Source organism: Euphorbia lathyris, chromosome 5 (genome assembly GCF_963576675.1).
Source record: "Euphorbia lathyris chromosome 5, ddEupLath1.1, whole genome shotgun sequence".
NCBI classification, from domain to species: domain Eukaryota; kingdom Viridiplantae; phylum Streptophyta; class Magnoliopsida; order Malpighiales; family Euphorbiaceae; genus Euphorbia; species Euphorbia lathyris.
Genome location: NC_088914.1, coordinates 25,437,298 through 25,463,650, shown reverse-complemented (window position 1 = coordinate 25,463,650; position 26,353 = coordinate 25,437,298). Strand labels below are relative to the sequence as shown.

Below are 26,353 nucleotides of genomic sequence, written 5' to 3'. Positions count from 1 at the left end.
GGACAACAAGTTGGCCAATCAAACATTAATTTAGCAAGGCATAAGAAAATAGCTTATATCATCATCAATTTAGTTAAGACTTACATATACTATTTGTTAAGAAAGTATCAATCATTAAGTTTGAGTATATGTTAAAACAAACTGCAACACAATTAAACGGATGTATTAGGACTCCACGTGAGTCAACAAAAATATCATATGGAAACGACAATTTATAAGCCCTTCAAGAGAGAAAAGGTACATCCCAGTTTACTAAATATTTTAACTATTTTCATCTCACAACCTATAAGATATATAAAAGAGCGATAAGATGACTATTTTGCTGAGATTTGAAATTATCATAACAAAATTCAACAATCACTACAAAAAAAAATGGTCTATTACGACACTTGTTTAACGACGTTTTTTGACATGTGTCTCTATATTTTAAAATTTAGCCACACTTTTGTATTTGTGTCGGTTTGTATTATCACTTAACGATGCTTTATATTATATGTTGTTATTTAAAAAAGAAATAACTACGCTTTTAAAAAAGCATCAGTATTTTTAAAAAAATCAAAGACGGTTTAGAATTTGCGTCATGAAAAAGTGTCTCGGTATTTTTTTATATGCATATACTTTTATTTTTTATCTCCGTATTTAATTCAACCACACTTTTTAATTTGTGTTGCCTTTTATATTTATTTGATGATACTTTTAAATTTTATGATGGAATTTTTAATAATTTAACTACATATTTAGAAGAAAATGTTGGTATTTTTTAAAATTAAAGATGGATTAAATGGGTTGCTAAATATGTAGTTAAATTATGCAAAATTTAAAAAATGTGTTGATATATGTGGAAATACAAAAAATATCAATATTTTATTTGAGTTAAATGATGGTTGATAAATAATTAATTTGAATGTTTAAAAAAATATTTAAATATCGTTAAAAAAAATAAATATACAAAATTTGCACTATATTACACTAAAAAAATTAAAAAATAATAATAGAAAAATGAGGCATATGTTTTTTCAGTTTTACACGATGCTCTCCTTTCTCTCTCTCTCACGCTTTTCACGTTCTAGCCTTTCTCTTCTCTTCTAACTTTCTTTTTTTGGCTTTGTTTTGTGTTCGGAGTGCGCTTTTCTCCTTTCTCCGGCCACCCCCATGGTTCGAATCTTCTGTTCTTTTTTCGTTTTATTATTATTATTTCCTGTTTAACTGACATCGGCAGTTTATGCGATGGTAGCGGCGGGCGACGACTTCGAAAGCAACAAGCAGTCGGCGATGAGGCGGGATGGCCGAATAACTCTCGCGGTGGCGATTGAATGTGTTACAACATTGGGTCTGTATAATTTTTAGGTATTATTTTAAATTATTCGTTCAATTTTTACATAAAAGAAGACTTTGGCATAGTTATTCTTTGTTTGGAGATTGATGTTCTTCATTGTATTAGGTAAATTTAGGAATTTGAATTAAATTTGTTTGAAAGTTCGATGTTTATAATTTACAGAATAATTTTGCTTTTAACATTGATAAACTGTTTTCTTATTGATCCCTTTTGTGTATTTGGTCGTTGAAGGGCCTCATTCCAATGGATTGGATGAGTTTGGTTCCTTCGTTCTCCGTCTCCCTGAATTCAAGTTCCGGTATAATTTCTCAATGCTCATGTTATATTTTATCCATTTTCTTTTAATTTTGTAAATTGGCGATCATGATGAATTTTGTCTGCTAAATTAGGCAACGATTGGTTTCATGTATTTTTCTCTTTCCGGGGGCGATGATACAATTCTTATTGTATATATGTTTTTTTATTAGGTAAATTGCGAAAGATTTTAGTACTAATTTGAGGCTTCATTTGGCATATTTCATCTAATATCTTCTGTTGGTTTTCATGTGTCTGCTACAGGAAATGCACTAATAATTTTCTTCCGATAAGGTAAGCCCATTTTCTAGGGACTTTTTACATGCTTTTTACTTTATGAAATTTGTTTGTTATGTTCTGTTTGAGCATATTCAATAGAAGGAACAAATTGACCCAAGAATATCTGGAATTTGCTAATGAAGTTTTATTTCTTCATTTTTATCATCTATGTCTAGGAATTTCTGAATATGGGATTGCTTTTTGGCATATTATACAACTGCAAGGATATGGTATTATTTTGTACTGTTTTTAGATTGCTTGTTAACTGAATCCACTTTTAAAGTTAGTAAAAACTGACTTCAATCTGTGTAATCTCATATCAAATAACTTCATGTGTAGAAGAGTGGTTTACATTAATGCCTCCTATATGAACTTTGAAGGTCATACTATACAAAAATGATTTTTGTGATCTCTTCAATCTGGTTTCCAGATAGATTTGCATGAATTCAAACTAACTTGGAACAGTGATTTACATTGGTTTTAATAGCATGTGGCATGGTTGATGTTTTGGAATCTTACTTTGTTGTTTAAATGTTAAGCCGAAAAATGTGAATTTCGGCTGTTAATATGATAGACTCATCAAGTTAGTTATAGAGGGACTCTGTTTTGCACCAATTCAAACTAACTTGCTGTCAGTGATTGCTACTTGTTTCTATATATTATTGGTTGATGTGCTTTTTTTCTTTTCAGATTGCTAAAGTTATATGTTTTTTTTGTTAATGGGATGTTTTTAGTTGTCAATCATGTTAAAGTGCAGTTGAATATGTTTATCTCAGTTTGTTTATAGATTTATGGTGGTACCAATCATGTTAAAGTGCTAATTAGTTTTATTTTAAGTCTTATTAAACTAATTGGTTAATACTTAATTGGAATCTCCACCCGTGAATCCAGGATAGTCTTAGTCTCCTCACCCGTGGATCCGACGAGTTTCGTTCCTTCGTTCATCGTCTCCTTGAATTCAAGTTTTGGTATGATTGTTCTGTTTATTCGTTCGCTTTTAATTTTGTCAATCAGGGATCATGATGGATTTTGTCATTGCCTGCAAAATTAGACAACTTGAAATTGGTTTCACTTGTTTATTTTTTTCTTTCCCCGGGCGAGGACATAGTTCTTATTTTATATATCTGTTTTGTCCTAGTGGCAGTTTTTAGGATCTCGCATTTGATAGGAGTAATATATGACTGTTAATAATCATGCTAGTGGGAAGAAGCCTTCTCCATGTTGGTCCCGTGTGATTAGTTCCAAGGGAGGGGGGTTAGGAACTAATATAACTTTTTCGAATTTAATTAAGCTGGCTTAATATATTTTCTTGAGTTAGTTAACTCGGCTTTGGTCAGCACGACCGATTATAGTGTAAGATAGCTTTAGTCAGATGTTGACTAGAACTATTTTACGTATGAGTTGGGAATTGACACTATTGTGGTCAGCTTCCAACTCAACACTCTTATTCACTCAGTGTCAGTTTAAACAATTTATATGCTGAGTAAATATGACAAGCAACACACACATATATATATATATATATATATATATATATATATATATATATATTGAGAGAGAGTTAGAGATTACTCAGTACGACTTATCCTGGTTCGGCCTCTCCACCTACGTCAAGTCCCCAGAGTCCCTCCGGGTTTTGTAAATCCAATACTGAGCTCTTTAAAGGTAGAGCACAAACCGTTTACAAGGCAGTTGAATATGCAAGAGTACCTTCCTCTATTCGTCTACTCAACTCCTACTAAGTGCTATAACCAAACACCTAGATTTCTCTACCACTAAGTACTCAACACCGAGTACTCAACACAGTTCTCTCAATAATACAATTGATACAGACTTGTTCTTTTTCAGACAAAGAACACTTTAGATGATTACAAAAATCACTCTAGCTTTTACACAAGAATAGAAAGTTGGTGTAAGATCTCTTTTTGTTTTGATGTGCTTTTTACTTGTATTTTTCTCTCTTGTATTTTCTGTAATTCGGCAATGATCCAAGAGGTATACTTGTCCCTTTATAGTTGCAATCTGAAGATCAAATCATTTGAATTTGATTTGCCCATTGAATCCAAAACGGCTCTTTTGGGGACAATGTTCTGGCCAGCTTCAGATATGCAGGCCAATCCTGTCGTCTGAATTTTACAGTCGTCAGGTTTGTCTTCTTCTAGCAGGTTTCATCTTTTTATGCCAGTTTGTCTTTTAGCAACGGAACAGTTGACCCATGCATCTCGAAATTGGCTTTTGCGTAATTCCAAGGTTTCTATTATTGGTGCAGACAGTTGTCAGACTTATCTTTTAGCTAACGGATCATTCATGTTGTCCTGAAGATTACTCAGCTTGACTTTGATGTCCGTTGTCTTTGATTGTTGCCAATTCAGATACTAAGTTCTCTTTTACTCAGCTTCTATGGTCAGCTTCGTTCTGCAAGACATAGTTCTCAAGAAGGCTTTTCTACTTTTGATACTGGTTCCGTTCCACTCAGCCTTTTGATCTTTAAGCTTCTGTTTTGAAGATGTCTTATCTTCTTTCATACTGAGTTCCACTCTGCTCAGCTTGTGCTGTGGACTTATGCTGACTTCGTCTTATCTTACTTTTTATTCCTTTTCGCATTTATATTTATACTCAACATTGAACAAACATATTAGTACAATTAAATCAAAGCACTTAAATTTAGTTGTCCCTTAATCATGAATTAACTTAAATATTTTTGTCAATTCAAAATCATGTGGAAATATGTTTCAACAAACTCCCCCATTTTGATGTTGGCAAAATATTTAATTGATGGAACTCAGTATTGAGATTCCCCATGATTGAAATTCTTTTTAAGCTTCTGAAATTACTCCCCCGTAAGGGTTGCACCTATTGACTTGACTTAACTCTAAACCTTCTAAGATTTAATTGAGTAAAGTTAAGGCATGCTTATACTAACTTAGTTCAATTCTAGACCTTCCAAGATATAATTCAGATGAGCCTAGATCAGTTTTCAGAAGAGGTCAATATTTGGGATATGTCTTGACTCAGTTTTGATACATGGTTAGTTTGATATCAGAGTTATGGGAAACCTAGAGCAAATGTATCAAGTCTAATGTGTACTGAGTATATTCCCTTTTTCTTTTGTTTGTTCAATTAAGACAGATCAGCACAATTCGTAAGTAAGCATCACATAAGATCAATCAATTTGAAATAATAGATGCATAATTTCATAGATAGTCAGCAAGACAAAATACACAAAACAGATACAAGTCAAGAATGAAAGCTAGCAGACTATTTCTTCCTATTGACTTGGACATGGGCAGTATTGATTTTGCCTTTTCCCTTTTGCTGCTGACTACCAGACGCTTCTCCTGCGTGCTGAGTTCTATCAGCTTGGTCTTTCTCCCCCGTTTTGCCACCATCAGGCGAAGGAGGAACGAAAGTGTCGTTGAGAGCAGCATGAGTTAATCTTGACCGAATACGCTTTGAGCCTTTTCGTTCTTTCCCTTAAACCATCAAAAATTGGAATACCATCGTCTAAGGTATCGCGGGGAATTCGGATAGAGGCACTGAACATACTGAGTATATACTCCTGGGATTTCCCAATCCATGTGATTGTGTCAGTCAGCTGGGCATAGGCTTGATAGTACATTTTAAGCAGACTCGAATCATAAAACTGATGTTGAGCGTTTGTGTGGCGCACATGTTTGTAGGTGGCTCGAGAGTATTGCAGCAGTTCGTTCGTTTTGAGTTGGTCAGTTTCCATTTCCTCCTTACTCAAGTTAAGTAGACGGACAGCTTCGCTAATTTGTTCGTCCGAACATTGAGAAGTTGAAGAGATTAGCTCGCGAGTGCCGGTCAGCTCAGAGTTCAACTTGGTAAAATATTGATTCAACTCAGCAGAGGTAGCATAGCCCGTGTTGACTGCAGAAAGAGCATTAATTTGGCCTTGAAGGGAATCCATGTGATTCACCATCATTAACTGCAGTTCGGCCAACTTGGCGATGGATTCTTGCTTGGGTTGCTGTGTTTGGACTGTTGTCATTACACTTACTAAATCTTTGAGACCCTTGATCTCATTGAGAAGCTGAGTGATAGACGAGATTTGAGGGGACTCAACATTTGCATACACAGTAGCATCGGCATGAGAAGTGTTCAAATCCTGGAGAATAGTTTGAGCGGAGTCAATAATGCGACGTCCGGACTCAGTAGCATGCAGATAAGAATATGTTGCCTCAGGAATGTTCTCAGTTGCCGGAATTCTGGTGGAATTGGAGGGGCCAGCTTGATTAACAGCTGGGCTTTTGTTTGAAGTAGCAGCGGAAACAGGCTGCTCAACATTCTGCGATATTGGATGGGTAGGAGGTGGATCAGCAGAGATATTGACCTGCTCAATGTTGGTTTGAGTTGGTGCAGGAGGAGTCAACTCAGTTTGAGCGGGATTTTCCTTAGCATGCTTTTCACTTTGAGAAGTTTGGACTTCGAGCTCTTGCTCGGCAGGGATTGGATTTTCCGGAGACTTGGCTTGTTCCTCAGGATGAGTAACAGAGGCTTGATTTTTCTGAAGTTCCGTTAGAGAAGGCTTAGTGGGATTTGAGAAGAATTGGAACTACATATCTGATAGATCAGTAATGGAATCCCGCAGAGGAGAATCACCCAAAAGATCAATAACTGGCGACTTCTGAGCCTTTTTCTTAAGCCTTCTCAATTTCTTAGCCTTAGGAGGAGAGGGGTCAGCTCGAATAGAATCAAAAGAGTCAGAGGGTGAATTTACCCCTAGGTCAGCATGTTCCTTTGCTGTTGGCTCAGCTTGTTCTTCAACCTGCTCAGTGCTGACTGCCTGTTCATGCTCAGCACCCATTGTTGGCTCAACATCCACTTTCTCATGTTGCTCAACATTTTCTGTCTCCTCAGCATCAAATTGACCTGCGAGATTGCCCAACTCTTCTTCCTCTTGGTCAGCAGGGATTTTCTCAAGATTAATTTCTTGACTCTTGGCAAAATGTGAGTCATCGAAGATCACGAAACCCAGAGGGGTAGCATCAATAGGACTTAACTCTGAGGATTTCTTTTTCCTTTTCTGCAATGGTTGCTCTGGAGTTTCCTCACTTTCTTCTTCAGGCTCAACTTGCCTTTTTCGTTTCTCTGCTGACTTAGGTGTGTCTTGAGTTTGCTCAGCATCAACTTTCTTCCCCTTTGATACAATCATGAGTTTCTTAGGAACAGCATCAACATCTTTGGAACATGTTAGAATTGCTTTTCTCTTCTTCTCTCGCTTAGCTTGGTCAGCAGGTTCGGCCACAGCGTTTTTCCCTTCCTTGGGTTGCACATCCTGTACATCATCAGCTTCCTCATTTTCCTTAATGACCCCTTTTCCCTTTTTGGACTTAAGGGGTTGGTTGTATACTAACCCAAACAGTAGAGCCGCTGTGATTTCAGTTCCGCAAGATTCAGTCTCATTAATCAAGTCTACTTGATGATCTTCAAGGATTCTGGTAATGAGGGACCCCAACCTGAGTTTCCCAGTACTTCGTTAAAGTGCACCGATAAGGAATACCGGCATGTTGAGTGGTTGATAGGTCAGCATGTGCCAGATGAAGCACTGCTCGAAGTTTGAAGCTGATGATGCTGAGTTGATTTTTGGGAAGATAAAGTTAGTCAGGAGGTAGTGAGCCATCTTTTGATCCTGACCCATACATGTACTAGCTATTTCCCCTTTGTGATCCTCCGGCTTACAGAACGTCACTACGTGGTCAAGTTTTTCCTTTGTAGTCCTGAATTCTTTCCCTTTGGCTGGCAGGTTTAGCAGGGTTGCTAGATAAGATGGGGTAATCATTATTTTCTAGACTTTGACATGGGTTACCAGATGGTCAGCGTCTTCTTCGTCAATATAGAGGTTGGAACAGAATTCCCTTACTAACCTAGGGTAGGCTTTACCAGGAAGGGAGAAGAGTCCAGCCCATTCATTCTTCGAGATCCATTCACAGAACGGTTGCTCAGCCGTTACGAAGCTTGGAGAAAACCACCGACAGTGAATCACCTCATGGTTCTTAACACTTTTGTAGACTTTGAGGAAAAACTTTTCCTTGGGCTGCTTATCCTTCTTTTTCTTCTTCTTTTTCGAAGAGGTTGTGAGGTCAGCTTGAGAGCTCTTGCTTGGAGTTTGGTCATGCTGACCTTGTCCTTTGGTGGGTGTCTCGCTAAATTCTTGCCGAGGAGGGGATTTAGGGTTTTCATCGGAGTGATTCTTATCGTAATCACCACCGGAGAGATTCTGAGAGTCCGACATGATTTTCTAGAGATTTTTAAGAGGTTTTTGGAATTTGGAGAGCGAAAGATTTGAATGCCAAAGATTTCGAGTGTAAAGAGAGATAAGTGGGAATTCTTCCACTATTTATAGAGGTTCGAATTGATCCTATTCGTTGAACTAGCCGTTTTACCTCGAGATGATCAATCGACAAAGATCCTGGCATTTATGACACATTCGGCGTATGTGTTTTCTCATTATTTCTTACGTCATCCTAGGTGGCTATTTAATTCGCGTGCTAGCATTTAATATTGCAAGTGGGCTTTACTCAGTTTGTTAGAATACTAAACGTTTGTGGTACTGAGTGCACAGTTTTACGTAGAGGGTTTTCATACTACTTTAGTAACTCATCTTAAGGTAATCACTCAGCATGTATGTCTTTACTCAGTATAGGGTGATTTTCTATAGCACATATTAAGCTCAGCATGTAGAAGTTACTAATTTAGCTCAAGTTACTCAGTATGGTAATCACTCAACATTCAATTAAGCACATAGTATTATGGAAGAGGATTAGACATACCGATAGCTTCCCTTAATATGCTGAATTGCTCACGAGTCAAAGGCTTAGTGAAGATATCTGTAAGCTGATCATCTGTAGGTACGTAGGTCAGCTTGATCTCACCCTTGAGTACATGATCTCTAATGAAGTGATGCCTTATGCTGACATGCTTCATCCTGTTGTGTTGGATTGGATTTTTGGACAGGTCAATAGCGCTTTTGTTATCGCATTTAACTTCAATTGTTTCTGTTTTGACTCCGTAATCCTCAAGCTGTTGCTTAATCCATAGGACTTAAGCCACACAGCTTCCAGCAGTAATGTACTCAGCTTCAGTTGTTGACAGGGCTACTGATGATTGCTTCTTGCTGAACCAAGATACTAGACAGCTTCCTAGGAAGTGACATCCTCCTGAAGTACTCTTACGCTCTAGCTTATCTCGTCCATAGTCAGCATCAGTGTATCCAATGAGTGTGAAGTTATTTGAATTGGGATACCATAAACCTGCATTAACTGAGCTCTGCAAATATCTAAAGATTCTTTTTACAGCTATAAGGTGAGATTCCCTGGGGTCAACTTGATATCTTGCACAATAACATACTGAGTACTGAATATCAGGTCTGCTAGCGGTAAGGTAAAGTAGAGAGCCAATCATACCTCGATATAGCTTGCTATCTACAGATTTACCTTTCTCATCTTTGCATAAGACAGTGTCAGTACCCATTGGGGTTGATATGGGTTTACAATCTTCCATATCGAATTTCTTTAGCATTTCTTTGGCGTATTTGGACTGACTAATGAAGATGTCGTTCTTACCTTGCTTGATTTGAAGTCCAAGGAAGAAGTTGAGTTCTCCCATCATAGACATCTCGAACTCAGTTTGCATTTGTTTACTAAACTCTTTGCACAAGGATTCGTCAGTAGCACCAAAGATTATATCGTCTACGTAAATTTGTGCCAGCAGGGTATGTTTACCCTTTTTCTTAATGAACAAGGTTGTGTCAGCTTTGCCTCTGACATAATTCCTGGTCAGCAGGAAGTTGGTCAACCTTTCATACCAAGCACGTGGTGCTTGCTTTAGGCCATACAGGGCCTTCTTGAGTTTATAAACGTGGTTTGGAAATTTTGGATCTTCAAACCCTGGAGGCTGACTAACATATACCTCTTCGTTTATAAAGCCATTAAGAAAAGCACTTTTAACATCCATTTGATATAGTTTAAAATTCATATAGCTAGCATATGCACACAATATAGGTATAGCCTCTAACCTAGCAACATGAGCAAAGGTCTCACCATAGTCAATGCCCTCTTGCTGACTATAGCCTTGGGCTACAAGTCGGGCTTTGTTTCTGACTACATTGCCTTGCTCATCTAGTTTATTTCTAAAGACCCACTTAGTTCCTATGGTCTTTTGATTCCTAGGTTTGGGTACTAAATCCCATACCTCATTTCTCGTGAATTGATCAAGCTCCTCTTGCATAGCATTGATCCAGTATTCATCGTGCTCAGCATCGGCGAAGTTCTTTGGCTCATTTATTGAGACGAATGCAACATTTCCGAGATACTTTCTAAGCTGATCTCTTGTCATCAGCTTGTTGTCAGTGGCATCAAGAATGGACTTCTCCGAATGTCCTATTGGAATTTTTATTTCTTTAGGTAATGTTGAGTTGTCTGGAATAGGTGTTTCTACAATATCTTCAGGAATAGATTGGTCAGCAAAGGTAATTTCGGGTTCCTGTTTACCTTTGGTCAGTCCTTATACTGATGACTCAGTAGCTTCTGTTTGGTCAGCAGAAGCTGAGCTTGGTTCATCTTCGACGGTCTGAGTTGTCTTTCCTGCAGGGTCAGTTTCATCGAACTCTATATGGACAGACTCTTCAACAACTTGAGTTCGTTTATTATATACTCTATATGCTTTACTGTTAGTTGAGTACCCTAAAAAGATCGCTTCGTCAGCTTTAACATCAAATTTTGCAAGGTTATCTTTTGTATTGAGTATAAAACATTTACACCCAAAGGCACGAAAGTAGCCAATGTTGGGCTTTCATCCTTTCTAGAGTTCGTATGGGGTTTTCTTAAGAATATGTCTAACTAAAGCCCTATTCACTATGTAGCATGCTGTGTGGACAGCTTCACCCTAGAAATACTTTGGAAGCCTATTTTCACTCAGCATTGTCCTAGCAATTTCGACAATTGTTCTGTTCTTCCTTTCAACCACCCCATTCTGTTGGGGCATTCTAAGAGGAGAGAAATTGTGGTCAATACCACCAGCTTCACAGAATTCGTCAAACTGTTGGTTTTTGAATTCTCCACCATTGTCGCTTCTAATATAAGCTACTTTTAGGTCTTTGTCATTTTCAAGCTTTTTAATCAATGTGGTGAACATCTCAAATGTTTCATCCTTGCTACTCAGCAAGATGATCCAAGTATACCGAGAGAAATCATCTACAATGACTAAGGAGAATTTCTTACCGCCCAAGCTGAGTGGCTGGACAGGTCCGAAAACGTCCAAATGTAGTAATTCCAATGGTCTCTTGGTTGAGACAATGTTTTTACTTTGAAAAGACTTTTTCGTTTGTTTACCTTGCTGATAAGCATTACATAATTGATCTTTTTCAAATTTCAATTTGGGCAATCCCTCAATTAGTTTCTTTCTAGCCAATTTGGCAAGGAGGTCCATGCTTACATGACCAAGTCTCCTATGCCATAGACAGGAGTTATCCTCTTTAGATACTAAGCATATATTTTTCGAAAACTGTTTTTCTAAACTCAACATATCTACATTGTCAACATGAGGGGCAGTTAAAATTAAATTGTTTGTTTTTCCCTCGAGAATCCGACATTGAGTAGCATCAAATATAACCTGTCTACCACTATCACAAAGCTGAGCTACGCTCAATAGGTTATATTTGAGACCTTTAACTAAGGAGACTGACTCAATGGTGGGGTTACCTCCGATAGTACCTGATCCTACTATCTTACCCTTCTTATTGTCTCCAAAGCTTACGTTTCCACCTCGTTTAAGCTTAAGTGTGATGAACTGAGTTTCATCACCAGTCATATGTCTCGAGCATGCGCTGTCAATATACCACAGTTTATACTTCTCCACGCACCTCAGGCTCACCTGCATTTTGAATCACTCATCTTTAGGTACCCAATTCTTTTTGGGTCCTCGTTTGTTAGCATAGACAGGTGCAAAGTCATGTTTTAATTTGTGACGGCATACTTTTATAGTGTGGCCTTGTTTACCACAGAAGTCACAGAATGTTACCCTCTTGGGGTGACTTTGTTTTTGGTCAGCACCATTGTGCTGAGCATGCCAACATACCTTAGTGGTATGTCCTTTCTTTCTGCAGAAGTCACATTGGACAATCCGCTTGTTGTACCAACACACATCTGTTGTGTGTCCCCTTTTCCCTCAACAGTCACACTGAGTGAACTGTCTATGCTGACCAGTACCTGAGTACTCAGCATGGGATTTATTTGAACCTTTTATTTGGTTCTAAAGGTTTGTGACATCCTTTCTCAATTTCTTTGAATCTGATTGGACCTCCGAGACAAATTTGTGCATAATTTCCATGTTACTATGCAAAGTTGAGTTGTCTTGGAGAAGATATCGGAGGTCACTAAGTTTGACCTCTTCAATCTCATCACACCGCCTGCTGAGTGCCTTTATTTTCTTGTTACACTTTTTAGTTAGTGTATATAAATCACTCAGGGCATTAATCATTTCTTTTCTAAGCAAATGTAAGGATGTTACCTCATTTGAGTATTCCTCCTGTTCAGATTCTTCAGAGAGGTCAGCATGCTCAGATTGAGTGTGGTCAGCAGCGTCATCGGCCATGAAGCATATGTTTGCCGACTCGGTGGCTTCAGCTTCTGATGATGTTGAGTCGTCACTGTCACTCCATGTGGCTACCATTGCCTTTTTGCTTCCCTTCTTGTCTTTCTTTAGATTAGGGCAGCTTGACTTAATGTGCCCAGTTTGATGGCACTCAAAGCATGTGACAGATTTGGAGCTGTCCTTTTTGTATTTGTCACTGGACTCAGCTTTGTACCTGTCGCCTTTTCTGAATGGCCTCTTGCTGTTCTTTTCATTCTTTCTGAACATCTTCTTCATCTTCCTTGTGAACATGGCCATTTCCTCATCGTCCGATGAGTCAACTTCGGTTGAGTCAGCTTTCATGACAAGTGATTTTTGTTTCTTGTCTTCTGACTTTTCTTTTGCTTCAAAATTTTTCATAGAGATCTCATGAGTCAGCAGAGATCCAATCAGCTCGTCATATTTATATGTGGTCAAGTCTTGAGCCTCCTCTACGGCAGTTTTCTTAGCTTGCCAACTCTTTGGTAAGCTTCTCAGGATTTTCTTCACCTGCTCTTCTTCAGTGAAGTTCTTGCCGAGCCTCTTTAGCTCATTTATAATGTTGGTGAATCTAGCATTCATTTCGGAGATGTCCTCATTGTCGTTCATCTCGATCAGCTCGTATAATCTCATATGTTGGTTCACCTTTAATTCCTTGACCTTGCTTGTACCTTCGTAGGTTACTTCAAGCTTTTTCCAAATTTCCTGTGCTGACTCGCAACCTGAAATCTTATTGTATTCTGCAGCATCTAACGCACAATGAAGCATATTGATAACCGAAGCATTGTTTTGTAATTTTTTAAGGTCATCTTCTGACCACTCAGTTTCACTCTTAACAATTTTCTCATTGTCAACAGTTTTATATGGCACATAGGGGCTTTGAACTATTGCAAGCCATGCACTCATATTTGTGGCTTGAATAAAGTTCTTCATCCTATTCTTCCAGAATGTATAATTGGATCCAAAGAATAGGGGAGGCCGACTAATTGATAATCCCTCAGGGAGTATCTGTGTTGTTTGGTTCCCAGGAAGGAAACGAGTGCTGTTCTCAGCCAATTATCGGGATCAGCTCAAGATTGTTAAATCTTTGAATAGTGAGATATATAGCTCTGATACCACTTGTTGGTCCCGTGTGATTAGTTCCAAGGGGGGGGGGGGTTAGGAACTAATATAACTTTTTCGAATTTAATTAAGCTGACTTAGTATATTTTCTTGAGTTAGTTAACTCAGCTTTGGTCAGCACGACCGATTATAGTGTAAGATAGCTTTAGTCAGATGTTGACTAGAACTATTTTACGTATGAGTTGGGAATTGACACTATTGTGGTCAGCTTCCAACTCAGCACTCTTATTCACTCAGTGTCAGTTTAAACAATTTATATGCTGAGTAAATATGACAAGCAACACATACAGATATATATATATGTATATATATATATATATATATATTGAGAGAGAGTTAGAGATTACTCAGTACGACTTATCCTGGTTCGGCCTCTCCGCCTACGTCCAGTCCCCAAAGTCCCTCCGGGCTTTGTAAATCCAATACTGAGCTCTTTAAAGGTAGAGCACAAACCGTTTACAAGGCAGTTGAATATGCAAGAGTACCTTCCTCTATTCGTCTACTCAACTCCTACTAAGTGCTATAACCAAACACCTAGATTTCTCTACCACTAAGTACTCAACACCGAGTACTCAGCACAGTTCTCTCAATAATACAATTGATACAGACTTGTTCTTTTTTCAGACAAATAACACTTTAGATGATTACAAAAATCACTCTAGCTTTTACACAAGAATAGAAAGTTGGTGTAAGATCTCTTTTTGTTTTGATGTGCTTTTTACTTGTATTTTTCTCTCTTGTATTTTCTGTAATTCGACAATGATCCAAGAGGTATACTTGTCCCTTTATAGTTGCAATTTGAAGATCAAGTCATTTGAATTTGATTTGCCCGTTGAATCCGAAATGGCTCTTTTGGGGACAATGTTCTGGTCAGCTTCAAATATGCAGGCCAATCCTGTCGTCTAAATTCTATAGTCGTCAGGTTTGTCTTCTTCTAGCAGGTTTCGTCTTTTTGTGCCAGTTTGTCTTTTAGCAACGGAACAGTTGACCCATGCATCTCGAAATTGGCTTTTGCGTAATTCCAAGGTTTCTATTATTGGTGCAGACAGTTGTCGGACTTATCTTTTAGCTAACGGATCATTCATGCTGTCCTGAAGATTACTCAGCTTGACTTTGATGTCCGTTGTCTTTGATTGTTGCCAATTCAGATACTGAGTTCTCTTTTACTCAGCTTCCATGGTCAGTTTCGTTCTGCAAGACATAGTTCTCAAGAAGGCTTTTCTACTTTTGATACTGAGTTCCGTTCCACTCAGCTTTTTGATCTTTAAGCTTCTGTTTTGAAGATGTCTTATCTTCTTTCATGCTGAGTTCCACTCTGCTCAGCTTGTGCTGTGGACTTATGCTGACTTCGTCTTGTCATACTTTTTATTCCTTTTTGCATTTATATTTTTACTCAACATTGAACAAATATATTAGTACAATTAAATCAAAGCACTTAAATTTAGTTGTCCTTTAATCATGAATTAACTTAAATATTTTTGTCAAATCAAAATCATGTGGAAAGGTGTTTCAACACTCCAACAGTTGTGAGTTTCATTCTCTCTTAATTTGGTATCATTTAGCTGCCATTGAACTTTGTCTCCTGTTTAATTAATTATGTTTTTTTTATCAGCCTGCCAACATAGAAGGTGGAACTAGTAAATTTGGTGCCAACAAGAAGGATATGGTGGATATGGTGCTAGGGGCATGAAACTGGAATGAACTTTCAAAGTTGTCGAAACTTTGGACTTTTGGACTTGTTTCTTGTGTTTGTTAAACTTTCAATCAAATCCTTTTCCTTTACCTTTTTTTTAGTTTTCATTTTGTTAAGATTGAAGCATAAATGTAATCTCTTTCTCGCTTTTGACGAGTGGTATTCTCGCTTTTGACGAGTGTGGTCCTCTTTTCAACCTAATTTCTTCTGTGTGCGGCGGCAAACATCAGGTTTTCTCTCCCACAAAATCTAAAGTTCACCCAACCTTCTCATCTCTCCCGCAAAATCCAATTTCTTCCAAACCTAAGCCGATTTTTCACCTCCCTCAAAATGAATCTTGAAATCGATTTTGGGAACCAGGTTACGCTTGAGGAAGAAGGGGCGACGGGATTGGAAATATTTGCGGAAGATATTTCGGTTCAACAGTGACCAAAAACCTAGAGTCTGATAGGTCGGCTTCTCACTGACCGTAGCTTCCGGATCCCGATGATGAAGCATACCTTTGCAGAACTCTGGCGCCCGGTGAAAGGATTATTTATCGAGGAAATAGATGCCAACAGATTCCGATTTGATTTCTACCACCCGTTGGAACGTGACCGAGTGCTCCAAGGGGGCCCCTGGACATATGAACAACACCTGCTGATCCTGAACTGCCTAGAGGAAGGGGTTTGTACCAAGACTATGCAATTGCAATCAACGGAATTCTGGATCTAGGTATTCGATTTACCAGTTGGTTTTATGTCGGTTAAAGTGGCTGAGAGCATTGGAAATTTTATTGGTTGCTTTGTGGAGGCAGATGCTAATAATTTTAGTGGACCAAAAAGAACATATATGCGTATTCGTGTTTTGCTGGATGTGGTTAAACCACTCAAAAGAAAAATGAAAATTGGGAAGCAGGGAGAAGACTTCACTTGGATACAATTCAAGTATGAATGGTTGCCTACTTTTTGCTTTTACTGTGGTAGAATTGGACACGCTAATAGGTACTGCACTGATCTTCTTGAGCTTGCTGATCCTGTGAAGGCTGTCAGAGCCTATGGTGTGTGGATGAAAGCACAAAACCGCAGGTCCACTCTACCCCCGACGTCCCGATTTCTGTTAACTTCGCCACCAGCTATGACCCCGCAGCCGGACATTGGCTCTTCAAATGCCGCTGTCAACCAAACCATCGAGTCACAAATAACGGATGTTGCAATGGAAAATGTGTGGGAAGATGCTGAGGGGCTGATTATATCCGAAGCAAAAAGGAGACGTCAAGAAGAGGCTTTGAGTGCTGGAAGTGAGAACTTGGAAGAAATCAAGCAAGTGGGTTCTGGTATTCAGACCCGCCCTATTTCATGAGTGTTTTAAGCTGGAACTGCTGGGGAATTGGCAATACCCGGACAGTTCGTATGTTAGTGGACTTAGTGTCCAAGGTTCGCCCCAATTTTATTTTCCTTATGGAAACCAAGTGTAATCGGATTAAGATTGAAGCAATAAAACAAAAAATTGCCTATGCTGGTCTCTTTTATGTTGATCCTGTTAATTGTGGTGGTGGTTTGGCCCTCTTTTGGAAATTCCCTAATTCAGTAAATCTGCTGGGGTTCTCTTCCAATTTTATTGATGTTAAAGTTTTGGTTCCAGGTTTGCCGGAGTATCGATTAACCGGTTTCTACGGGTTCCCCGAGAGATGTCGTCGTAATGAGTCGTGGCAAATGTTGAAATTACTTGCGATATCTTCTCAGTTACCTTGGTTCTCTATTGGAGATTTCAATGACATGCTTCTTCAATCAGATAAAGCGGGGGGGGGGGGGGGGGTTGAGGCATCCTCCGTCCCTGTTACGTGGTTTTTGTGAGACTATTGATCAGTGTGGGCTTGTGGAAGTACAAACGACGGGTCATATATATACTTGGGAGAAGAGAAGAGGTACTGCAAGGTGTGTTGAGGAAAAACTGGATTGGGGTTTTGCTATGCCTAATTGGCTATCTCTTTTTCCTGAGGCCTCAGTTTTCCATGAAGATGCAGCTAGCTCGGACCATGCGGCTCTATTCCTTTCAGTGGCTCACGCAAGCAGCGCTCGTTGTTGAGCGATTTCCGCAAGTGCACGGTATACGCTTGTAGTAATAAAAGATATCGAACCCATAGGGAACGCTTTTTAACTAAAACTTTATTTAATTCGGTTTAATCACGTGTTTAGGTTTAATAAAAGAAATACGTTTTTAATTGATGAATAGGTTTTGGTAAATTAGGATTAGATAGAAGTATTATATCGAGTTTAGAGAACAATTCCGTTTTGGAATTTTGATTACAAAACAGATATTTCCGTAATTGGAATAAAATAGATCTTATTTTCATAAAGCAAAGTAAACAACTTTAACTTTGTGAGATTATGGACATGTAACAATATAGCGATTTACTCAATTGAATGGCTTCGAACTATAGAAATCCCCCTGGCGTTGAGATGATTCCTACCTTAATCAAACTAGTGTTTTATTTCTGATAAGCCGCGATCAGCGATCATGTCATCCATAAAAACTAAATTCGTTAAGTGTTCAACAAAGTTCTTATATGAATAAGATGGAATAGAACGTTTTAATAAAAACACCAATTTATCATTTTGAAAATCATTTTGTCAGAACAATATCAAAATAACAACAGTAAGAATGTATTGAATAAATAAGTATATCATTAATGAAATGTGAATTTTCACAAGTTAACAGAGAAGTAGAAACTTGGATAGCATTGCAACGAAAACTTTGAGATCCGGGTTGTCAATCTTTCTCTCAAACTCCGTAGGTTCGTCAAACCTCATGCACTTCAGTCGTCAATTCTTCTCGCTGGATCTTCGGAATAGAGACTGGTCTCGTCCACTATCAGAATGAAAACTAAACTAATACTGTGTTTATAACTAATCTAAATACAATTCGTGTACAACACGATTCTTTACAGAAATGAAATCTAACTTTCTGATTCTTTTCTGAATCAGAAACTCAACATAACAACTTTCTTCTCTAATTTCTCTAACTTTTCCAACTTAACCAACCTTGATTTCTGAAATGGATCACTTATTTATAGTTGTTGAAGGGTTGTAAATGACGGGTCGTGTCTGCTGGTGAAGGGTCGCTTTTATCCGAACGAACAGACGCGTTTTTCCGAATTTAAACATGTGTTTTGTGTGCAGGGAGGTTCGCTGTCGCGACTGAGATTCTGAAAATCTCAGTCGCGACAGGGGATATAGGGGCGAGCTTGAAAACTTCATTTTCCCCCGATCTGGCGTCCGTAAGTTGCGACTGAGATTATAAGAATCTCAGTCGCGATAAAGAGATGTTCTCCCTGTCTCTCGACTGCTTTTCGTCCTCCTCGAGCGTTCTTCTGACTGATATGCATTCTCGGTACGTTTTTAAGGTTTTTCGTCCATTTTAGCTCCGTTTTTGCTCCTATTTGGATTTTACCAAATATTTAGGTACCTTGCATCAAAGAAGTAAATAAAGACGTAAAAGTATTCAAAATGAATATAATTAGCACGATTTCAATGTAAATTTAACGTATTTATATATGATATTTTAGGTATATTTTGGGCTTAACAAACTCCCACACTTAGCTTTTGCTAGTCCCGAGAAAATTTCACTGAATTTATTCTTTAATCAATCTCTTTATAAATAGAATATATACCCATATATTCCTTTTTAAATTAGTTAAACCGAAAGATAAACTTTTCATGGTAAATTTATACGCAAAGCATCAAACTAGCTAATAGAAAAGAGATATATTACTCGTCTTGTATTTCAATTTTTATATTGAAGTATTCGGGACGGTGTAAGCACGCATGTTTCCGAATCTTTCGTCTCAAGGCATTTCTAAGCACAAAATTTCCTTTCCCAAACCTAAACTATTATAAATATAGATTTAAGGACTTAGGTTTAATATATTTGCTTAGTTACGCCCAAGATAAGGGTGGTCTCGATCGTAACTTTATACGCATTAATTTGCTTTCGTGTTCGTTTAAGAGGTACCGACTAGCCATGGATGGACGCAATCGTTACTTAAAACTTTAAACACGTTTAATTTTGCTTTAATTTCTAACGTTCCTTTCATACCTCGACCGTGATAAGGGTGGTCGCAATCGTGGCCAAAAGTAAACGGTACTTAATGTTCTTCCCTTTCATACCTCGATTGTGATAAGGTTGGTCTCAATCGTGGCCAAAAGTTAAGAATATGACTACTTGATTAAATTCACACGAGTTATAAAATTGAAAATTATAAATTGGGAAAAGAAAAATAGCACATTCATCCTATATTGACTTGAAATTCAACATGTATTATGGCTAAAGTTTCCTTAAAAACTTCAATTGGTTTTTAATGTAAGACGAAAAATAATATCGAGCTAAAAAGCTAAAGTTGTTAGTTCGATTTATGCCTATAAACCTAATTGAAAATTGAAAATAAGATTTATATTTATCATGAATTCATGATATAAAATAGAGATTTGAAACTAAAGAAATTTTACTTATATACATTTACTCGAGACGTTTTTGATAAAATCGTATCGGAGATTTGTAAAAATATTTGTAAAAATATAGCCCGTATAGAAATATTATTTCTAACAATAATGATAACCTTAAAATATGCTTAACATTATTTTGAAAGTTAAAATGTTTAAAACATATGAAATCAAAAATATATGTTTATGAAAAATAGCTATTATTTTTGAAAAGTGTTGCACATTATATGAAAATGTTGCATTTGTTGTTTGAAAATGTTGCATTTTATATTTTACTTAAACTTGAGTAACAATATGCATTTATACTTTAAATAAATAGCATTCATTCTCATTCGTGGCATTCATTCGTACTTAAAAATAAAATGATATATGAAATATCTCCTCCCACACTTAATTTGGACCATGTCCTCATTGGTGCAAAAAGCGATAAAACACGAAAAATAGTACGAAATAAATCATTCGAATTAGAAATGAAAAATATAGTACCATAACATTCAAACATTAATAATAAAGAGAATTGCACAAAACATAAGTAAAAATATTGTACCAAACCGAATAAAACATAATAATAATAACGAAAATGAGTTAAAGAGAGAAACGATAAAACCTATCAAGGTGATGGTGGTGGAGAAGGCGTAGTCTCAACTCCTTGGCGTCGGAAGAAAGAGAGCAACCGGCGACGAGTAGACTTGTGCTCACGACTCAACGTAGTGATCCTTGAACTCATTTCGGCATTGTTGGCAACGACTTCATCTAACCGCAAATTCATGTGACGGTTATGCTCATTCATTTGTGTCAAAACACATTGCCATCCAACTTGTTCTTCTTCATTTGGTTCCATATTTACTTGCTCGTTGGCATTAACATCAACATTCTCCTCCTCCTCTTCATCTTCATCAAATTCCTCTTCATCTTCCTCATCATCATCTTGGGCACCTAAACCTTGAGAACCCGAGGCTTCACTACTCATGGTAGCAAAAACACGTCTTGTGCGATCCGCATAAGATATAAAAGCGGGTGGTCCCATTTTCTTCAATAAATTGGCCCTTTGAAGTGCCGTGAGATCCAATGAAGGTAAACCAACATGAGACATATTTTGATAATCTGCTAATTCACCCCGAGCGCCCAAAACAATGCCGGTAATCAAATTACCCATAGGTACTTGCTTATTGCGGGACTTAGAAGCTCGAACTAAATTAGTAAATATCATCTCAATACTATCAATTGTCAAACCTTTAAAAATAGCATCAAACACAACCAAATCACGAACTTGCACTTTTGAACTTTCAACCCGACCAAATAAGGAGAATGATAAAAACTTGTGAAAGAAGAATACACAATCATCCTTAATTAGTTTACTAGATGTATTCTTTGGACTAAAAACATCTAAACCGGTTAAAGTATTCCAAACCGTGTGTGAATCAAAAGGCTTTGGCTTTGAGTAAAAATTTCGAGTAGGAAAACTAAACCAACGGTTCATGGCCGCATATCCAACATCATAACGAACTCCATCACTCCGAAAAGAGATAACTCCTTTCTTCTTGTCATAGGTTAGAGTAACCAAAAACTCAATAATATGCGATTTAAGACTAGGAAAACGCATACTAGAAAATCGTTTCCAACCAAGAACGGTAAGAAATTCATCAATACGCTCGGTAAAAGAAAGAGTATTTACCGTGTCGGTGTCAAGAAAAAGCATGTCGACGAAATCTATTTGGACATTAGACAATCGGCGATATTTGCGTCCTTCGGCTTCCGACGTAATATCGAACGGTGCGTCATATTGAACCCGTAATCGATTGATTTCGGTGGCCTTGGCTTTGTTTGCAACGGTCTTTTGTCGAGGCATATTAGTTTTGTTTGTGAAATTTGGGTGAAATAGATGAAATTTGGGTAAAAATAGATGAAGTTTGTGTGAAATAGATGAAAGTTTGAATAAAAGATAAGGGTGGTGAATTGGGGAAGAAGATGAATAGGGTAAAGATTTATGGGGAAGATGAGTGAATCTTGTTATTGGGAAGAGAAAAGATGATTGATTGGTGTAAAAATAGGTGATATAAATAGGTGTAAGTATAGGTATTGATTAGGATAGTTGAATAGGTAGTAAATAGAGTGGAAATAGGAAAAGAGGGTGAAATTTCGCCCAATCCCGCACCTGCAGGTCGCAAGTCGCGACTGAGATTTTCAAAATCTCAGTCGCGACAGCAAGTAGGGAAGGGGCGAAATTTTGCCTAAAAAAAAATTTCCTCCGCTGTCTCAACTGAGAATTCGAAATCTCAACTGAGATTCTGAAAAATCTGGGTAAAATTAGGACTGTTTTTGATGATTTTAACACTTCAAAACCAATTCCTCCGTGAAGTAAGTGACATTAATGTAAATATTAATCCCTGAAACTGAGATAAACAAAACTGAAAAATTAAATTGAAGGAAAACCAAAGGTTGTTCCTTAAATAAAAGAAATAAACTAATGAATTAATGCACTTTTATTCACTATTATAAACAATACCATGATATACATTTATATAGAAACATTATAAAAACATAATTTACAAACAATCACTCATATATATATTAAAAACAACAAACAGAAACACATAAAATATATATATCCCTAACTAGATGACAGACGACGTGCATTGGCCCTGTTAATCTTCGTTTGAACGAAGACTTGCCTCTCTGGTGCAGAAAGGAATGTTGGACCAGAACGGAAAACTCGTTTGACAAGTCCCTCGTTCCCCAAGAACTCGTAGTCTAAAATCGGGAATGGTTCTGTATCAGTCCAAGGAACAGAAATAGTTCCCTTGGCTCCTAAAATTATTCCACATATGATGTTGGCGAACCCAATCTTCCGTTTCTTCGAACGGGAAGCAGCAACTAACCCCTCCATTAGAATCTTCGAGGAGTTCACAGAGTTGCCTTGAAAAATGTCGCCCAACACATAAAGATCAGTATCTTTCACAATATTGCTACTGACTCGACCAAAAAGGATGTGACAGAGGAATTTATGCAGATACAGCATGGAATTAGAATTAATGGATTTGTTGAAGGCAAGACGTGGATTGAATTGCCAAAATCCTATTAGCATCCTCCATATGTCTCTAGAAGTCATATCCCTTCCAGGATGGTGTTGAGTTGTGTCTCGGGGTGGAAATCCAAACCAATTGTGAAGTTCTAGATACCCAAAAGTGAATACCTCCCCATCACAACGAAAACTGAGACGAACACGTCTCTTGTTGACGAACCTAACGGTGGAGAAAAATTCCAGAACCCAATCTCCAATTATAGGAAATTTCATAGAAATAAATTTGGTCCAATCCAAATTAGTCAGATAGCGATCAATGTCTTCGCTTATCCCGAGTTCCTCGTTCAGAAACTCGTCCAGATACATCATGCCAAAGAATTGAGCATATCTGAATTGCAGAAAGCGTTTCCCCTCATCATGGTTATAAATGGGAAACCATGCACCATATCTATCGGAGATATCAACTCTCTCTTTTTGAGAAGAATTGTGTTTTTGAACATTTTTCAGAGACTTAGTCATGTCTGTGATAGAAAAGAAAAATGAAGTCTGTAGAATTTGAGAATTTGAGAAAGAAAGTTAGAAAGATGAAGTGAAAATGGAAGAAGTCTGATCCTACAGGAATATATAAGAACTATAAGTGAAAAGTTGTGTCTGTTAGAAAGAAAAAGGTGTCAAAGTGATACCTGTTCGATTTAACTGACAGAAAATTTAAAGAAGGAAGACTGTAATCCCTTACAGCTATTTCAAATGTAAAAAGACGGAAAATCTCAACTGAGATTTTCGGAATCTCAACTGAGATTTCCAAATCCTGGAACATAGAAAATCTCAACTGAGATTTCTGCATGTATAATTTCTCAACAACACTTAACACTTAATGAAAATTTTCAAAACATGACTAAATTAAAATTTTAATGTGAATAAAACTCATTTGTACTTAATGATAAATATATAAAAATAAAAACTAAAGTAAATAAATTAAATTAATAAAAAAAAACAAATAAATTAAAAAGAAAAGAATAAATTAAAAAGAAGAAGAATAATAATTATAAATATAAAATAAATAATAAATAATAAAAAAAACTATAAATTAAAAACATGAAAACCAAAGAAATTAATTTTTATAAAATTTATCCACGGATTCAATTGCTTGAATAGGAGCTCCGTCGAAATAAATTTTGCAACGATTACCATTGACCTTAAATCGGTCGCCATTAGACTTTTCTAGCTCCAATGTTCCGTAATCAAATGTTTGAACAACAAAAAATGGTCCAGCCCATCTAGATTTTAGTTTACCTGGAAATAACTTTAATCTAGAATTAAAAAGTAAGACCTTATCTCCAACATTAAAGTTTTTAATTTTGACTTTGACATCATGCCACTTTTTAATTTTCTCCTTATAAATGCTCGCATTTTCGTAGGACAAATAGCGTAATTCATACAACTCGTTTAAGTCAAACAAACGCTTTTTCCCTGTGCTTTGCAAATCATAATTAAGGGTTTTAATAGCCCAATATGCTTTATGTTCTAATTCAACCGGCAAATGACAAGCTTTACCATAAACTAATCTATAAGGTGTCATCCCGATAGGTGTTTTAAATGCAGTACGGTATGCCCATAGTGCATCGTCAAGTTTATGTGCCCAGTCTCTTCTAGAAGACGAAACTGTTTTCTCAAGTATCCATTTGAGTTCTCTATTTGAAATTTCTGCTTGACCATTCGTTTGAGGATGGTACGGTATAGAGATACGATGGTGTACTCCGTATTTTTTCATAAGTAACTCAAAAGCTCTATTTACGAAATGAGTACCACCGTCGCTTACCATAACTCTAGGAACTCCAAATCGACAGAATATTGAATTTAAAAACTTAACAACTACTTTAGAATCATTTGTCGGGGTTGCAATTGCTTCAACCCACTTTGAAACATAATCCACGGCTACTAAAATATAATTTTTGCCAAAAGAAAGAGGAAAAGGACCCATGAAATCAATTCCCCATACGTCGAAGATTTCAACTTCCAATATGTTCTTAAGAGGCATTTCATCTTTCCTTCCTATATTCCCCGTTCTTTGACACTTATCACAGCGGATAATAAATGAACGGACATCTTTAAACAGAGTAGGCCAAAAGAATCCGCATTCAAGTATTCTAGCTGCTGTTTTACTTACGCTATTATGACTTCCGTAAGCGCTAGCATGACATTCTAACATTATAGAGTCATGTTCAAACTCACTAACACATCTCCTAAGTATTCCATCGCCGCATGTTTTGAACAAGAATGGATCTTCCTAAAAATATTTCTTAGCTTCTGAAAAGAATTTCTTCTTTTGCTGAGAAGTCAATCCATCTGGCACAACATGTGCAGCTAAGTAATTGGCTATATCCGCATACCATGGAGCTATGACACTTTGTAATTGCATGAGATGTTCATCGGGGAAATCATCTCGAATGCCTGATGTTTCACCGATGGGACCGTTTTCATCCTCAAGTCTTGATAGATGATCGGCGACCAGGTTTTCAACTCCCTTTTTGTCTTTAATCTCAATGTCAAATTCTTGCAATAGTAAAACCCATCTAATAAGACGTGGTTTTGCATCTTTCTTAGCAAATAAATATCGTAAAGCTGCATGATCAGTATAAATGATAACTTTAGATCCTAACAAATAAGATCGGAACTTATCGCATGCAAAAACTACTGCTAACATTTCTTTTTCAGTTGTGGTGTAATTTAGCTGTGCACCGGACAAAGTGTGACTCGCATAATATATAACATGAAGTTTCTTATCCTTCCTTTGACCTAATACACATCCTACAGCTAAGTCACTCGCATCACACATAATTTCGAAAGGTAGATTCCAATCGGGTTTCGATATTATAGGTGTACTGACTAAAGCCATTTTCAAAGTATTGAAAGCTTGTAAACAATCTTTATTAAAATCAAAAGTTGAATCCTTCATAAGCAAATTAGTAAGTGGTTTGGAGATTACAGAAAAGTTCTTTATAAACCGTCTGTAAAAACCTGCATGACCTAAAAATGATCTTACTCCCTTAACAGTGGTTGGTGGGGGTAATTTTTCTATAACTGAAGTCTTTGCTCTATCCACTTCTAAACCTTTTTCAGAAATCTTATGACCTAAAACAATTCCTTCGTCTACCATGAAATGACATTTTTCCCAATTTAAAACTAAATTCGTTTCCTCACATCTAGACAATACTTTATCTAAGTTCTGTAAACATGCATCGAAAGAATCTCCATAAACTGAAAAGTCATCCATGAAAACTTCCATTATGTCTTCAATGAAGTCATTAAATATTGCTGTCATACATCGTTGAAAAGTTGCGGGTGCATTACATAGACCAAAAGGCATTCTCCTATATGCAAAAGTTCTGTAAGGACATGTGAAGGTTGTTTTATCTTGGTCATCCGGGTAAATGTAAATTTGAAAGAATCCGGAATAACCGTCTAGGAAACAGTAAAATGCATGACCGGCTATC

General features: G+C 37.2%; 1 protein-coding gene across 16 annotated transcripts; it reads left to right on the top strand.

The window, feature by feature from the left end:
- Positions 1–1,016: 1,016 nt before the first annotated feature.
- On the top strand, positions 1,017–15,497 carry LOC136231040 (uncharacterized). Of its 16 annotated transcripts, none has more exons than XR_010689651.1 (8): positions 1,017–1,155; positions 1,235–1,330; positions 1,568–1,634; positions 1,726–1,803; positions 1,895–1,924; positions 2,086–2,139; positions 2,801–2,877; positions 15,276–15,497. XR_010689651.1 is itself a non-coding variant. In XM_066020276.1 (8 exons), the coding sequence occupies exons 2-7, from the start codon at positions 1,273–1,275 to the stop codon at positions 4,037–4,039; spliced, it is 420 nt and encodes a 139-aa protein (XP_065876348.1). In that variant the 5' UTR covers positions 1,017–1,155; positions 1,235–1,272; the 3' UTR covers positions 4,040–4,055; positions 4,183–6,021. The 16 variants fall into 16 exon arrangements, 9 of the variants coding, with proteins under 9 accessions (XP_065876348.1, XP_065876347.1, XP_065876353.1 ...); XR_010689647.1 differs by lacking the exons at positions 2,086–2,139; positions 15,276–15,497 and adding exons at positions 3,925–4,055; positions 4,183–6,021; XR_010689646.1 differs by lacking the exons at positions 2,086–2,139; positions 15,276–15,497 and adding exons at positions 3,925–4,055; positions 4,179–6,021.
- Positions 15,498–26,353: the final 10,856 nt, after the last annotated feature.

Bases quoted from the DNA above. Each gene is read 5' to 3' on its own strand.
- LOC136231040 (XM_066020276.1), top strand. From the start codon at position 1,273: ATGAGGCGGGATGGCCGAATAACTCTCGCGGTGGCGATTGAATGTGTT. The intron at 1,331-1,567 runs GTCTGTATAATT...TGGTCGTTGAAG, and splicing joins TGAATGTGTTACAACATTGG to GGCCTCATTCCAATGGATTG. The intron at 1,804-1,894 runs GTAAATTGCGAA...TGTCTGCTACAG, and splicing joins TATATATGTTTTTTTATTAG to GAAATGCACTAATAATTTTC.